This window comes from Numida meleagris, chromosome 6 (genome assembly GCF_002078875.1).
Source record: "Numida meleagris isolate 19003 breed g44 Domestic line chromosome 6, NumMel1.0, whole genome shotgun sequence".
NCBI lineage: Eukaryota > Metazoa > Chordata > Aves > Galliformes > Numididae > Numida > Numida meleagris.
Genome location: NC_034414.1, coordinates 11,758,481 through 11,773,275, shown reverse-complemented (window position 1 = coordinate 11,773,275; position 14,795 = coordinate 11,758,481). Strand labels below are relative to the sequence as shown.

Below are 14,795 nucleotides of genomic sequence, written 5' to 3'. Positions count from 1 at the left end.
TGGTTGAAGAAATTAAGCACCATGCATGATTATAAGAGAGCTTTTGTAAATTTGGTTATGTTTGGTTCTCCTAGCTAGACATTCAGTACACTAAACTCAGCACCAATAATAATGAAACTTGTTATTAATTGTTAGAGATTATATTTTGACTGGACGTGCTTTGATTACCTTACAGTGGGTTTGGGGGTTAGGGAAGAAATACTGGATGTCCAAAAATAATTCATTCTCTCTTTGGATTTATTCCATTGATTTGCGTTTAGTAAAGACAGTTCTGGCATTACACGCAGCAAAATCGTTCATTTTCGGAACAATTTCCTTGGGTTTCTGCATTGAATAAAGTAATGAGTATTAAAAATAGATAAGTTGTACAGAGTTCAGAACTGTTTAGTATGTTGTTAAGATTCCTGTTGGTTTGATTGTATAAAACTTGTCTAGTACTACTAGGTATGTTGTAGCATATTTCCCATTGTGCAGAGAATGCTTTAAATGAATTCCACGGCAGTATTTCTGTGGTTGCTTGGAAATGTCTCAGGAGCTTCTATTCTTACCTGCCTGGGAGCCCCTGAGGACTTAGACATCTCTGTAAAAGGATGGGTTTTCTCTGGGTTATTTATTTGATTTGGTTTTACAGAAGTCTGCAGCAACTGATACATCTATAAATCCTTTTATATGCTGAATGGTTTTTTGTTGAATTAAGAATGTATTTCTGGATAACTTTATCAACTGTTTAATCTAGAAAGAGAATATTCCACATTTACAGCTCTAATTCCCAAAATATTAATCTGGGATTAGTTTTAGGCTCTGAATCATAATGCATCTCTCACTACATTGAGGGGACATGTTTCCACCATAAGGTTACCCAAACATTTGGATAAATGACAGCTTAGTAATGTTTTATCAGCTTTATAGCTGTGGCCTCAAAATCATGCTCTGTGAAGTCTGAAAGACTGTGATTAATACATAGAACCTTGTAATACTGTATTGGTTGTCTGCAGTTTCTTTTTCTTTTTGTAAAGTGACATTAGTCTTTGATAGTGCAAATAATCCCTTTGGGTAATGTCTGAAGTTGTGTTGAAGGGCACTAGCAGCTATAATGTTTTCTTCTTTTCTGGCTGTGGGATTCCCGATCCCCCTCTCTGTTTGGTGCAGAGAGCGGCTCTGCTGCAGGGCCGTGTCTTGTGGGCATAAAGAGAGGGTAGTGGTGGTTCCACAGAGCAAGGCCCTCAGCTCAGCCAGTGGACCTTCTGTTGACTTGGGTTGTGGAGCATCAGTTCAGCTCTGAGTTAGTATGGGATTGTGTATAATGTACAGTAGGGGACCAATAAACTCGTGCTGATGTAATGGCTTTCCTGTGTCAAGGCATTTCAGCGCTGGACCTCTTTGGAAAGGGAAATAAACAATGTCTGTGTAACTCAAAGCTGTGAAGAGCTTGTCTGATAGAGTTTGTTAATTTGTACTTCTTTCTGGAGGCGAGCAGTTCTGATGTTACTAGCCTTCTCTCAAGCAAAGCTTAATGTTTCGTGCTCTTCAGCAGTATTGTAGTTGCTTTTATACTAAAAATTTGATAGGGAAAAAGGGAAAAACAGTTTCTCTTACAAATGCATTTACTTTTGAGGAAGGTGCGTCATATTTTATCCAATGATGAGATGCACAAGAGTGGGGAGGGAGGAACTCCCTTTAAATAGTAGAGAGTTCTACAAACCAAAGGAAACAACGTCATTGTTGTCTGTTTTTTTTTTCCTTCAGTTTTTGACTTGAGCTATTCTTAGACTATGCATAGAGTGTTTGAAGTGTTTCAGAATTAACCACAAGATCTCCTGGAACAGCTTGGTGCCAGTGGAGGCCCCCTTAGGAGTGTATGTGCCGGTGAACACGAACAGCCAACCCACAAGAATAGGTGTGTGCTGTGGGAATCATGGTTTCTTCCTGCTAAACTGTCCTTTAGGGAATGGAATGCTAATATCTTTGTTTATTCTTCAGCCTGATGTCTGAAGGAGATGGAGTTGGTAGTATTGCACTTAGCGCCTCAAGAAGATGGGGTGGAGATGAAGGGGAGTAGTGAGACAGAGCCATGAGCACTATGAAACTTAACTGCAGGAAATGCTTGGGTTGAAACATAGGCTAGGTAGAAAGCACACAGCCACAGCCGCTTCTTTTGTGGAATTTTTAGTAGAAGAATGTAAATGGACTCAAATCGGTGTCAGCTGTGAGGGCAGACCAGCTTGCTCAGGTCTTCCTACCTTCTGGTGTTGTAAACTTCCAAGGACGGAGACTGGGCAGCCTGTAAGTGCTCTACTACCTGCACCTCTTCGCATCCTCGAGGTAGAAAAGTTTGTCCTACACACTGGTGTCTTTGGGGGGTCCAAAACTGAATGCAGTATCCAAGGCTGCCTCTTTGATATTGTATTCTTTAATCCTGTTCTGGACACCTGTGATTGTGTAAGGAAACAGAATTTGAGTAGAATTGCATTCCTGCGGTGCAGGTTGTGGATAAAGTATTTCCATCCTGTGGAAGAAAGAAAGAGAGTGTGTTTCTGCATTCTGTCTGAGGTTACCCGCAGCAGCCCCACGAGGTCTGTCAATCTGCAGTATTGTCCTCTGACGATCACTTAGTCACGTTAAAGCATTAAAATTAATAAATAATAGATCAGAAGTGTATGTGTCTTAAAGAGATGAAATCTGTGTTCCGCATTGTAAAGCTGGTGAGGAGAAAGCTGGTTTGGAAGTTATGTGATCTACATGGCACAGAAATTAAGCTTTTGAAAGCTGTTATTCCGTTTTTGTAGCTGCCGTGTTAAATTATTTCAGCTTTCTAGATTGTATAGCTTGGTGCTTGGATGAAAGCTGAATGCTGAAAAACTTGTATTTGCTTTCATGTTTAGAACAACGTAGATAATCGTGTCTGTTACTGGGTAAGCCTTTGCATCAAAGGGAAATGTATTCAAGTAGGACTGATGAGGGTTTTCAGCCTCCTGTGGTAGATTTACCCAGTATGCATATACAAATGTGTCTTTTTATTTTAATGAGTTTTGTTATGGCTTAAAGGTCGAGATATGTAACATACTTGTGTAAAGCTTCCCCTAAATACTTCTTCCAAAATAGTTTGCTTATCTGGCAGAGCTTGTTGGGCTGCTTCCTCACTAAACTCTAAATTGCAGTTCACTTTGGAACTTAATGGTGTGCTGCTTTTACTTAAGAGTACTTTAATGGTAATACTTCGGAATATCACCACTTTCTCTTCTCTAAGGTAATGATTTTAATTTGCTATGGGAACCAGAAGAAACTGTGACAGTGTTGCTCTCTACTTGTTTCTCTTCTTGTGGTAGGATTGGTTTAGAGTGATATTTTGTGAGTAACTGTTCTGCAGCTCAGCTACAGTTACACAGTTATCTTGTCTGTGCAGTTTCATTTTATGTGGAAGGCCACGTGGCAAACACTGCTTCATGTATGGTGTAGAATTTATTAATGATAAAATAAGGGGCTGTTTTCCCATCACATGAATGACCCCAGTGCCAAAAAGAAAACCTAGCCCAAAACACCCAAAACAAACAAACAAAAGCCTAAACAAATCTACACTTTCTTTGATTAAAAAAATCCAAGTGAGCATCCATCTTTGGAGTTACCAAATCTAATTGGACTGTTGGGACCATTTGTAGGAAGAGGGATGAAAATGAATCCCAGAGGAACCAGTTATCTACTTCTTTGTAGAAACAGCTGTGCCAGCATTGGAGTTGATGACTGGGAAGAGAGGGAGAGAGAGATCCATCCATCTTGTAGGTGCACATGTATATGTGTTGGTATACACGCAGGCATACAAATACATGTATGTATGTATCACCAATACACGTGTTTATCTGTTGGACCTGCTCCTGTTTCCAACTCAAACTTGTTCAAACTCAGACTTTGGCATAGATGTTCACATGACATCTGTAAGAAACGCACAGTCAATTCAGTTTGCCTTTCACGTTGTGATACTGCTATCATTTCATTGTTACTAAAAGTCAAAGCTGTTTTTGTTAGGTCACAGGTTTCCAAACGCATTCAGATATTTTTGAAGGCACCGCCTTTTGTTTATGGACTAACCTCAAATATGAGTTGGAAAGAAAGGAACAGCCCTAAGTGAGTTCCAGGTCTGAATTAGGATGGTATGATAGAATAAAGTGGTCTTTTACCTTTCTGATTTTATTTTTGTATGATCAGAGAATTTTTTCTTTCCAGCTTCAGTTTTGAAGCCAAATACTAATTTTCCTAAAGGTGCAAAAGTAAAGAAATAGAATCACATTTTACTTCCCAGGAATTTCTGCTCATCTAAGGATTTCCTTCTCTTAAAATCTTTAACTATCATGCTTCTTTCCTTAATTTTAAGTTACTGCAATATAGGTTTTTGGATTAATCAAGTCCTGATGGTGTCTTATGATATATGTCAAAAGGATTTGTGAATCAGCAGTTGACTTCAGCTGTACTACTTATGGAGCTCTGCGATGGTCCTATGATATGATAGTATATTCATCCTTTTCTCTGTTCTTTTAGTGGCTGAAATATCTGTAATGATTCTTTGGCATTCTCCCTATTAGCTTACCACTGAATTACTAGATTACTTCTTAACAACCAAATCTTTCCTGCTCCTATTAATATTGGGTAGTATAAATTATCTTTGGTAGTTCACTGAGGAAAAAAAAAATCCAGTTCCAAAGAAACTTGAAGTTTCCTTTTAACCTCATTGTCAGCGAGCTAGGTAGAAAGAAAGACAACGCATGAGAATGTCTGTCAGTGTACTGTCCATTTATCTGTTGTTTTCAAACTTTTCTTGTCTACATTTACAAAGAAAAATGGAAAGAAGTGATAAAATTTGGTATCATGAAAGTGATACCAAAGCTGTGTTTAGAAACATGGGTTTTTGTATTTACTGATTGTAGTCACAGGCACAGCTGCTCAAGTTGTTTAGTCAGAACACAATTCTGTAACTAAGTACAAACTCATGATGTTCAAAGGAGGATATGAAGCTTGTTTACCTCATGATTCTTCTGTAAAGGTTCGTGGGTTAAGTTGCTAATTAAACTGTAGGAGAGGTTGACTGATTAGAGCTTACTAAATTTAGTGGACCTTGATTTCCATGGAGCAAGGATTTTACTGCTACTCTGAAGAGGCACTTTGCTATTTTAAACTAATGTCCAATCCTGAAAAGATGTTTGTGGTGTGTGTCTGGTTTGTAGTTGGTACTAATTGTACGTGTGTTTAAAATCAGTTGGTATTGATCCGGATTCTTCCAAATTATGTCTGCATTACACTGTGTATCTTCATAAAAGAATAATCTTCTTAAGACTTTCATGGCACTGATTTTTTGATCTGTATTGGATATACTTTGCAACTAATTCTCAAAGCTAAAATATATATATATATATAAGGACAACGCTGAAATTATTTTGAAGCTATTCACATTTCAGAAATGCGTTATGAAATGAAGCAAACCATATCTGACTGTTGGCCAGGTTAGATACAAGCACTTTTCCTATTTGGAGAACTTGCTGCTGACCAACATTTCTTCCCTGCTTAAGTTCTGCTGTCAGCTGCCCCACAGCAGTGCCTCTCTTAGAAGCAGGATGCTCACCCATAGCCACTGTGTCCATATGGGGCATTCAAGATAAAACTGCTCATGCTTGTCTGTTCTTGCAGGTACACATAAAGCGCTCAGCCAGCAGGGAAAAATATACATTATAGAAATGGCTTGTAATAATTTATAGGATAGTCCATCCAATGACAACAGGAATTATGCTTGCCATCTATAAATTTGTTGTTAATGTGTTGTAGACTTAATCAATAATTGATTCACACATTTCAAGATTCAGCTGTCTGGGCATTTAAATTAATTTAGAGGCAATATATAAATTCATGTGACTTCAAACACAAGGTCATCAACATCAGTCATGGCCAGAAATTAGTTATTGAAATTTGGCTTTGACTCAAATACAGAACAAACTGAAGGAAGGAAATAGGTGAAGTTGTTTTGACTGAGATCCTTAAAAGGATCCATGTGGTCAAAAGGGCCAGCCTTTGCAAATTGTAGTACTGGAGAACTGGATTGCAGTTGTTTTTTTTGTTTTGTTTTGTTTTCTGTATTTAAATTGGTTAAATTTCATGATCTATGAGTTATGTTAGTGAAAGCAAATGGTAGGCAGTGTCAAATTTGCTGACTTGCTTAATCAGTAATACTTGAGAAATCTTGTAGGCTGTACTCTGATGGCAAGCAGCAAGGTGTCAGCAAGGATATCAGTATCTGTCTGTTTGCTGGTCTCCCACTCACCAAGGAGCTGAGCTGGACAGGAGGTGAGCTGTGAAGGTATGTGGAGGAGGTGAAATTGTGGTACCTCTTCAAGCATCTGGCTTTCATAGGTGTCTAGAGTTGGCCACGGTAGTTAGCACGGTGCTGTGCTAGTACAAGTCGTGTGGCAGTGAGGGATCCCATGGTGAAGCATTGTGAGCTTTCTCCACTTTTTCCAGATGTGTCAAGGCTCCATCTAGCGAAAAAGGAACAGAAGAGGCATGAAGAGTGGTGGCTCATGATTTCTTTGTTTCATTCTATTAAAGACAAGGCACTGCTAATATGTTTGGGCTACATCTATTTAAATGCTGTGAAAAGTTTCAAAGGCATTATAAGAATTGAGTGCTATCTGAGGAGTGGGATGGAGGAAGCAACAGAGACTGATGGAATGATGTCATTCCGGTGGGAAGAAATCCTTGGACCTTACTGGATCCAACCCCTCCTGTTCAGCTCAAGCCCAGCTTCAAACCCGGAACCAATTTAGGATGAGATTGCTCAGGGCCTGATCTTGCTCTTATTCTTGCTCTGAACATTTCCAAGGATGGAGATTCCACAGCCTTGCTAGGCAACCTCTTCCAGTGTCTGCCCTCTGTGGATAGAAATCTCCCTGCTCCCTAATACCTTGTTGCAAGGCATTAGTTACCTATTGTATAGATTATTTTGAATGGTATTGCTTATTCTTAATGAGTCCTACAAGGCAAAACATTTAAACCCTTGCTTTTCAAATTTGCATAAACCACTATGTTGTGCAAAGCCGCTGTTTCTCTCCTCCTAGCGTGTCCAAAGATTGCAGAAAGTTTCTGTTTTGGGTGAGTGACCTCGTCTGTGAAATTCCTATCTCTGCTTTATGTAGTAACATGGCTGCGCTTCTGTTCCTCCGCTCCAACCGTTCAAAGGGGAAAACTGCTCATAAATGGAGAACTTGCTCAGGAATTACAGCAACAGAAGTAATTCATCTTCTGAAGGGCTGGTGAATTTCTTTCATGGGAAATAATAGAAGGTTTGTAAAAGTGCAAGTATGGTATGATGGAAAACTTCATGTCCTAAATAGCCCTTGAGCACTTCTGGAATAGAATCCCTTTTCTTACTCTTAATTATGGAGTTATTAATGACTAAAAGCCTGCAGATGAAAATTTGTTGACAGTTTGTCAGCCTCTGGAGAATAAAGCTGACATCGTACTTTCATTTTTACAGCTGACAACGTAATTACGTTCCTCTTGGTAGTTGGAGCCGATGGATTGAAGGTTAAATGGGCTGCTTTGGTCCTGATTGCAAAGGAAATAGCTTAAAACTGTTCAGACTGTCTGATGAAAAGAAATTTAATTGTTACTGCTATTGTTTATTTATTCATTTATTTGAAAAAATCTCAAAGTTCCTCTTCCTATCTTTGCATGTATGCCCAAAATTAGAATATAAACTTAGGTTTGAGTGCTGCCTCTTTACAATACAATGCTTCTGAGTCCTCTTAGAAGAAAAAGATGGTTGCTTTGTAGATGTTAACATTGCAGGATTACTGTAACTGCTTTCTCCAGACCCCTGATGGAATGGGAATTCTGAGGAGTCTGCTCCCAACCCACCTTTGCCGTGGGCTTGGTTCATTGCTGGGTCAATGAGTGTTGCCCTGCTGCGGTGCATGCTTGGTGGCCTCCTGTTCCTCACTGCTCTTAATAGCTATAAGGCTGCAGTTTTGTAATAGCTGGGGCTGGGGAAAGTCCTTTTGGTGTAATATAAGTTGTCACTGCTCTCATTTTATCATTGGCGGCGTTTATTATATTGCTCCCGTATTTATGACGCTGTGTAGCAAGGCATATTGGAAAAGGAGTGGAAGGTTTACAGTGCAGAAAGCTTCCTCTGCTGTTCGTTGTCTAAATGGACTTCCTGGGAGCAGTATCAGTAAGAAATGAGAGGAGACTCAGCCACTTGGGTTCTTCGATCCAGGCCTGTCCTGAGCTATTTACATCTGAATGTTGCGGATGCATGAGCTGGTTGATTTTCAGGTGTTCTGTATGCTGTTGGAAAGCTGTTATCTTTTTGGAGTACATTTACTTCGAAACCCTAAAATATTTCTTTATGCCTGACTGTTTCTAGGAGAATGTCTGACTATGCTAGACTGTTAGGTCACATCTGTAAGACCTGAAGTGGCTCAGCATTACAGGGTGGAGAGGGGGAACAACCCCAAATCTTCTCTAAAATGGAAAAATGCAGAGGGTTTTAGTTGTTGTTGCTTTTTAACAGCCTTAATATTTTATAATTTTGTATTTTTGTTTTCTTGAATGGTTTTAAGCTTTTGTCTTATTTGGTGGGAATTCTAGTTTTGGATGTTTTACCTAAATGTTGTTAACTCCTGGCATAGAACTTCAGAACCTTAAAGAGGTGAACTCCTGGTTCCCAAGTCCCTCTCATTCTAGGGCTCCCTAGCAGTGCATCATCCACAACCATAGTAATTAAGAAATAAGATCTTCCATATTTTATTTCTTTAAGATTTGTGATTTTTATAGACTGCTCCTTTGGACAGAGCTTCAGAATAAGGGGCTTACTATATGAAGATCTGTGGAAATTGCCTTTCTGTACAACTAATTCAAATGATATACTTTGGGAGGAAAAGAGACTACTTGTTTATCTTGAAATAAACTTTCACTCCACATTTTTGCATTATATGAGTACAGTTATGCAGATAGATGAATTAATGGGCAACACTTAATGGACAGTAATATTTCCTAGAGGGTAGCAAAACATGTAGATAGGAGTCTGAGGAGAAAGTTGATTAAAGAAACGGCACAATTTTAATTCAGCTTGGATGAAATATTAAGCTATGTTCTTTTATCTAAGGCATACGACTGAACAGCTAAGCTTTATATATAATCCTGTGGGTGGGGATGTAAAGAAAAATCATGGAAGATAAATACCAAACCAAGGGAAAAAGAATGAATGTAATAAATGGCTTCCACAAAACATCTCTGTGGACTCATAAAATATTACAAATTGTGTGGGACTGTGAACCATCCAGCAGCATATTGGAATGTTTTACTGGTCTTCTCTGTGATATTCATAGAAGTACAAATGAATAATTTATGTATTGTAGTTTTTATGTTGGCGTTTATATAATTTGGTTACAATCAGATGTAAATAATCATAACATCAAGTGCTTCTCCATTAGTAAGGTTTGCAACTAGTTTACTTCTAAAACATGAGCCTGTTTAATAATTAAAAGTATAATGTGCCATTGACAGAGTCAACAAGAATGGAGCAAGAAGCTTGGAAATTACCTAAGAGAAATGCTAGAGTAGCAGAAGTAAAGCATCAATATACAGTTCTGCCTTTTGGGGTATCATAGTTATATTTTAAGCAGTTTAGCACTCCAATATTAATTTTTTTTCTTTTTTTCTTTTTGTTTTCCTTTCAGCCATAATCAGCAGACCACGTCATTTAGACATCCTGTGACAGGACAGGTTTCTCCAGAAAATATTGAATTTATTTTGCAAGAAGAGTAAGTAGCTCTATACCCATGGCAAGAGTTCTGAAATAGTGACACACTTACTTACAGTGGCTTAGTAGTTTGACAGTACTTCTGGTACTGTAGCAAAAACGTCATACAGTTGTTTGATGCTTAAAAATTTACTACTTCTTCTGACAGTATGTTTTTGATTGTAGTACTGTTCCACATGGGGTCTGGAGAGGGAATCTCTTCTAGATCTTTATTTAAAGAAAAAGGGGGGGAAAAAAAAGAGGCATTCTAAATAGGATACTTACATAAAGTTGAAGTGTCATTAAGTACCATGTATACATAACAGAAATTTCAAATGTCTTCACAGGAAACTGAAATGTTTGTACTGAAACTGAAATACACGAAAATATTACTGTTTTCTGTTGTAATTTCTCACGTTTCCTTTGTTTTAGCTTTTCTACATTCATTGCCTCTTGGGCTGTTGTTTAATCAGAAATGGTTGCTCCTGCATTCCTCAGTTTATTCTAGAGACACAGAATCATGTATGTTAGTTCCCAGTACATTTCCTTCTGGCATCACCCATGCTGCATGCTAGATTGCTCTTGGAATCCCTTCTGTAACTGGATGACTAGGTATCTTTCCTATACGCAGTCTAGAACTTCAGTGCTACATCACTTGTAAAAACTATTTCAAAGAACAAGAGGAATAGAGTGACATCAAATATCTTTCCCTTTTCTTTCCTGGTCTTATAACACTGCCTCGCCAGCCTCTAGCCCTCACATGCTTCTCTTCATACATCACAGAGCACGGACATCATGCTGTAATAGCCTACTGTGGTGGTCTGTAAGGCTGCCTTTGTGAGTGCTTTATATTTCAAATTATGTGACATTTTAATTTAATTTGCATTCAATTTAAAGCAGTATTGTATTAAGAATGCTTAAGTGGTATTGGATTCATTGGCCCAGAGAAGGAAACAGTGAGGCTCCCAGGTGTCTGAGTCTTTTGTGGCAACGTCTTCTGTTGTGGGCCTGGAGAAGAAAGAAGAGGTGGAGCACAACAGTACAGCTTTCTGTGCAGATATTCTGGAACAACCCTGAAAAGTGCTTCTCAGATGGTTTAATAAAACCCAAACACTAAACAAACCTCTCTCCCAAACACCCAAAGCAAATCCAATGGGCAGTCCTTCCTTAAGGCCCATGCTATGAACCAGCACAAAATGGATGAACATGTCCTGCTGTGGGGAGGAGAGGTCTGTAAGCAGGTGCAAAGAGTGTGGGATAGCTAATGAGATGGACATCACCCTGTTTGGTGACATGCACATGGCTTGCTGCTGGGGAAGGGACTGGGTCTTTTACAGATACACACAGAAGCTGCTCCAGGTCATTTAGTGAGGAAAACAGATATCTTGCAATGGAGCAATGCTTAAGGTCAGTATAAACTACAGACACTATTCATCTGTTTTCTGTCTTCCAGCCATTAATGGATGTTTATTTAATCTGCTGGACAAGTTTGATCAAATTTAGCATGGAGAAAATTCATATACATGTCAAGAAAGTATGTATTTGGACAGAACTCCTTGGAGTGCCTTCCTGGGTTACTCACGCTTGCCTGAGTTGTTCCTGCTTTTGTAATCCCGGTAGCAGAAAAAGTACTAGAAGTAGAATCAAAAGAACAACTGACTGACTGCACATGGTTTTATTGATCTTCTACATCTGTCAGAAGCATTTTTGTAAGAGAAGTGGAGGTGTTTATTTGGAGGAGAATCAGATAAACAGGCATAACTTGTCATCAATTACTTGCACTGAGATGGTGTCAGAAGTAGAAAAAACAATCTTAGAATGCAGTAGAATTAGTAGAGACAAGTGATTTTTATTTTAAGTGAAGAGGGAATGACTGCAGGAGTATATATAGAGAGAGATGTGTTTGTAGTGACTACTCAGGAAACTGTGAGAACAATTCCCTGAGCTTTATTATTGATCTGAAGTACATAGAGTGTTTTGAAAATGAGATATTTTTAATATATAAGCTAAAATTGATTTGAAGATGGAAACCTGAGATCTTCTGGTTTCCTTGGTTTTGTACTACTTCTACTTCCAGCAGTGTAGTTTTTATGCAGATGCTGTTCATTGTCATCATACCTGAGTTCCTGTCAGATGGCACTGTTGACATATGTAGATGTCTCTCCTTGGGCATCAAGGATTTGTGTGAGATTGGAGTTGTAGACTGCATATTAATTTGGAATCAGTGTGGTAGATCGTATCTTGTGATGAAAGGTTTTTAACTGACAAGACACAATTGGAAAGCTTGTACCTGGATTTCCATGATCTGTGGTAACTATTTCCACCACGGGATCCTTTTGAATAAGAATGCCTTTTTTTCTGTAGCTCAAGAATCCTGTCTGATGTAGAAGCACTCTTAAGAACTTCATATACAGCAATTTCTTCTTCAGTGCTGTTGTGACATGATTTATTCCTTACAGTTTGATTTTAATTTAAGATTAGGGCTAAAGCCTGGAATAGTCACCAGATATTGACTAGGAGCTAGTGGAGAGACCTTGGCAGAAACTGTTTCAGGTTGCAACAAATGTCTTAATAAAGAGGATACCTTTAACATCAGAAAAGTAATTTACAGTAATGTAGAGATGATGGATGTATGCTCACGTCGTTCCTCATCCAATCAACATACTGGCAAGGAAAGAAGAGGTTTGTAAAATGATGTCATCGAATGATTTCATCCTGGTGTACTTATGACTCAGTTATGAACCAGAAGCCCTTGTCTCACTTGATCAAATGAGAACTGGATGCTTTCAGTAGAAAGCTGAGATTGTTCCTCACTAGTGCTTTCCCAAGTAATTTTACCTTTTAAACAGTATCACATCATTCTTGCTGTTAAAACCAAAATGATTTCTTCAACTCTGTTGTAGCTGGAAAACAAAGACAAACAGTATTGCTTAGAACCTGTAACTTTTCAATTACATTATTTTTTGATCCTTATGCAATTCTTGCTTCTTGGATGTTCTCTTAATTAGATTTTTTTAAATTTATTATTATTATTAGAAATAGTGATTAGTATTTCCTGACCTATTCATAGGTAAGACAATTGTCAATTCCCCACCTTTCATTCTTAAACTACTGAACAGGTTTAAACACATTGTTATATATGCATTTCTTTGAAAACCCCGTGGTAGAATCGTTTAGCTTAGTCATATGCAATTTTTAGATTTCTTCTATTTTTTTCTGTAAATAGCAGTTCTTTGTAGAGAAAGGAAGAAATAGGTACTTACAGCAACACATTTAATTGCATCTGTTGCTAAATACTAGTAGTTGTGTATTAGAAATTTTACAGGTTTTTTTGTGATAGCATTATGATTGCAAATGAGAAAATAGTACTTCAAAGTTAAAAAGGGTAAAACTTTAATGTAAGTATCGAAATAGGGAAAATACATATATTGTGTCCCTAATCCAATGTCTGTTATCCTTTTTTGCCTTTTTTTTGTGTGCAACTGGTAAAGTCTGTGTATCTCTAGAGAGAAAAGCCATCTTATTTTGTCTATTACATTTGGTTACTATAGCAGCAAAAATATCAGGTGAAGAGAAGAGAGAAAACCCAAACAGTCCCCAAATAAACATCTGGCATGTTTATGTGTATAGAAGTATGAGGACAGTTAATTTTTATTTAGCTGAATAGGAGATTTATTAATGTAGGAACTAGATTGACATGATGTTATTTTGTTCCTGCAAAATAAACTTTTTAAGTTACTGGTATGGACGTGCATCTTTTCAGTTGTCTAATCTTTGTCATCCTTTAGAGAAAAGGAATTTGTTTTCTCATGAGGATTGCGTTTTTCAGTACTAGCTACTGGTGTAAAATCCCACTTCGTTCAATTTTTTAAATAAATACTGTCAATCTGATTCTTTGAGTTAGTATACTGTGATTTCTTTAGGCATCCTTGCAGAGTTTGAGTAGAGAGTTCCTTGGTAGGAGATATTATAAAATATGTGAAAATAACTCTATATAAAGATTTACAAGGGAACAGAGCTCAGAATGCATACAGTGCCATTTTGTTTGTGTATGCACACCTCTGTGGGAGGCAGCAAGAAAACTGTCAAGAACATAAAGAAAACCAGCACTGTGAAGGGTATCTCAACCAGCAGATATTATCAAACATCTTTGGAAGTAATCACTCTGAACTAATGCATCTGAATGTACAAGGTTAATGCTTTATTCCCTCATTTTTGAAGATGAATCTGTAAACAATGTTAGGATAACGTTAACTCCATTAAACGCATTGAGATGTTTCAGGTAATTTTGTATATTCTACATATTTTTCTTTGCTATTTAAAACAGACTGAGAACATTAATTAGCTATTGAGAGACTTGACCTTGAGACTGGTTGTGATCTGATTTAACGCAAATCTGTTATAGTATTTTATTCTTGAAATACTATTTACGAGTATTTTAAGTTCATTTTCAGTATTGTTTTGTGTATTCTCTTACACTTCAGGTGCAAAATGTTTGGATCATCACTGTTTGCCACGAAACGCATTGTTTTAGGAGAGTGTTTGCATTTTTTTCTTTTTCAGTTGACTTGCTGTCTCTTTTGCTGGCTATTTGAGTTCTTCCATGGCAACAACCTTGCTTGCTTTTTTCTTTCTTTCTCTTCCTTTCATTATTTTTGAAATGTTGTTCTTTTTCAAGTTGAAGTTCTTCATTTATCTTATCAAGATAAATGTTAGTTAGATTTGTTAGTAGTATCACTACTAACAAATGAAAGTATAATTTATTGACAGTGATTGTTTTCAGTAGCAAATGGAAGAGAAATCACTTAATGGTAAAATGATCAGTTCTTAGAAACAGTTCATTTGTAGTTCTATATTGCATTTCAGTTTTCTGATATTTCTAGTGATCTTCTGATAGGTCTTGTTATGTGTATGAATCTTAGCTTCCTCTGTCGTTCTTCTTAGCTTCCTCTGTCGTTCTTCTTAGCTTCCTCTGTCGTTCTTCTTAGCTTCCTCTGTCGTTCTTCTTAGC

At 37.6% G+C, this 14,795-nt stretch overlaps 1 protein-coding gene across 12 annotated transcripts in view; it reads left to right on the top strand.

Moving 5' to 3' along the window:
* The window catches only part of LOC110401027 (pleckstrin homology domain-containing family A member 7-like), a 147,153-nt gene that overhangs the window by 71,705 nt on the left and 60,653 nt on the right, over window positions 1-14,795 (top strand). For 11 of the 12 annotated variants that reach the window (XM_021401595.1, XM_021401594.1, XM_021401596.1 and 8 more), the window contains one exon: window positions 9,723-9,806. The exons of the other annotated variant lie outside the window; for it this stretch is intronic. In XM_021401595.1, the coding sequence (XP_021257270.1) occupies window positions 9,723-9,806 (84 nt within the window). The remainder of the gene's footprint in view (window positions 1-9,722; window positions 9,807-14,795) is intronic. 12 annotated transcript variants of the gene reach the window in all.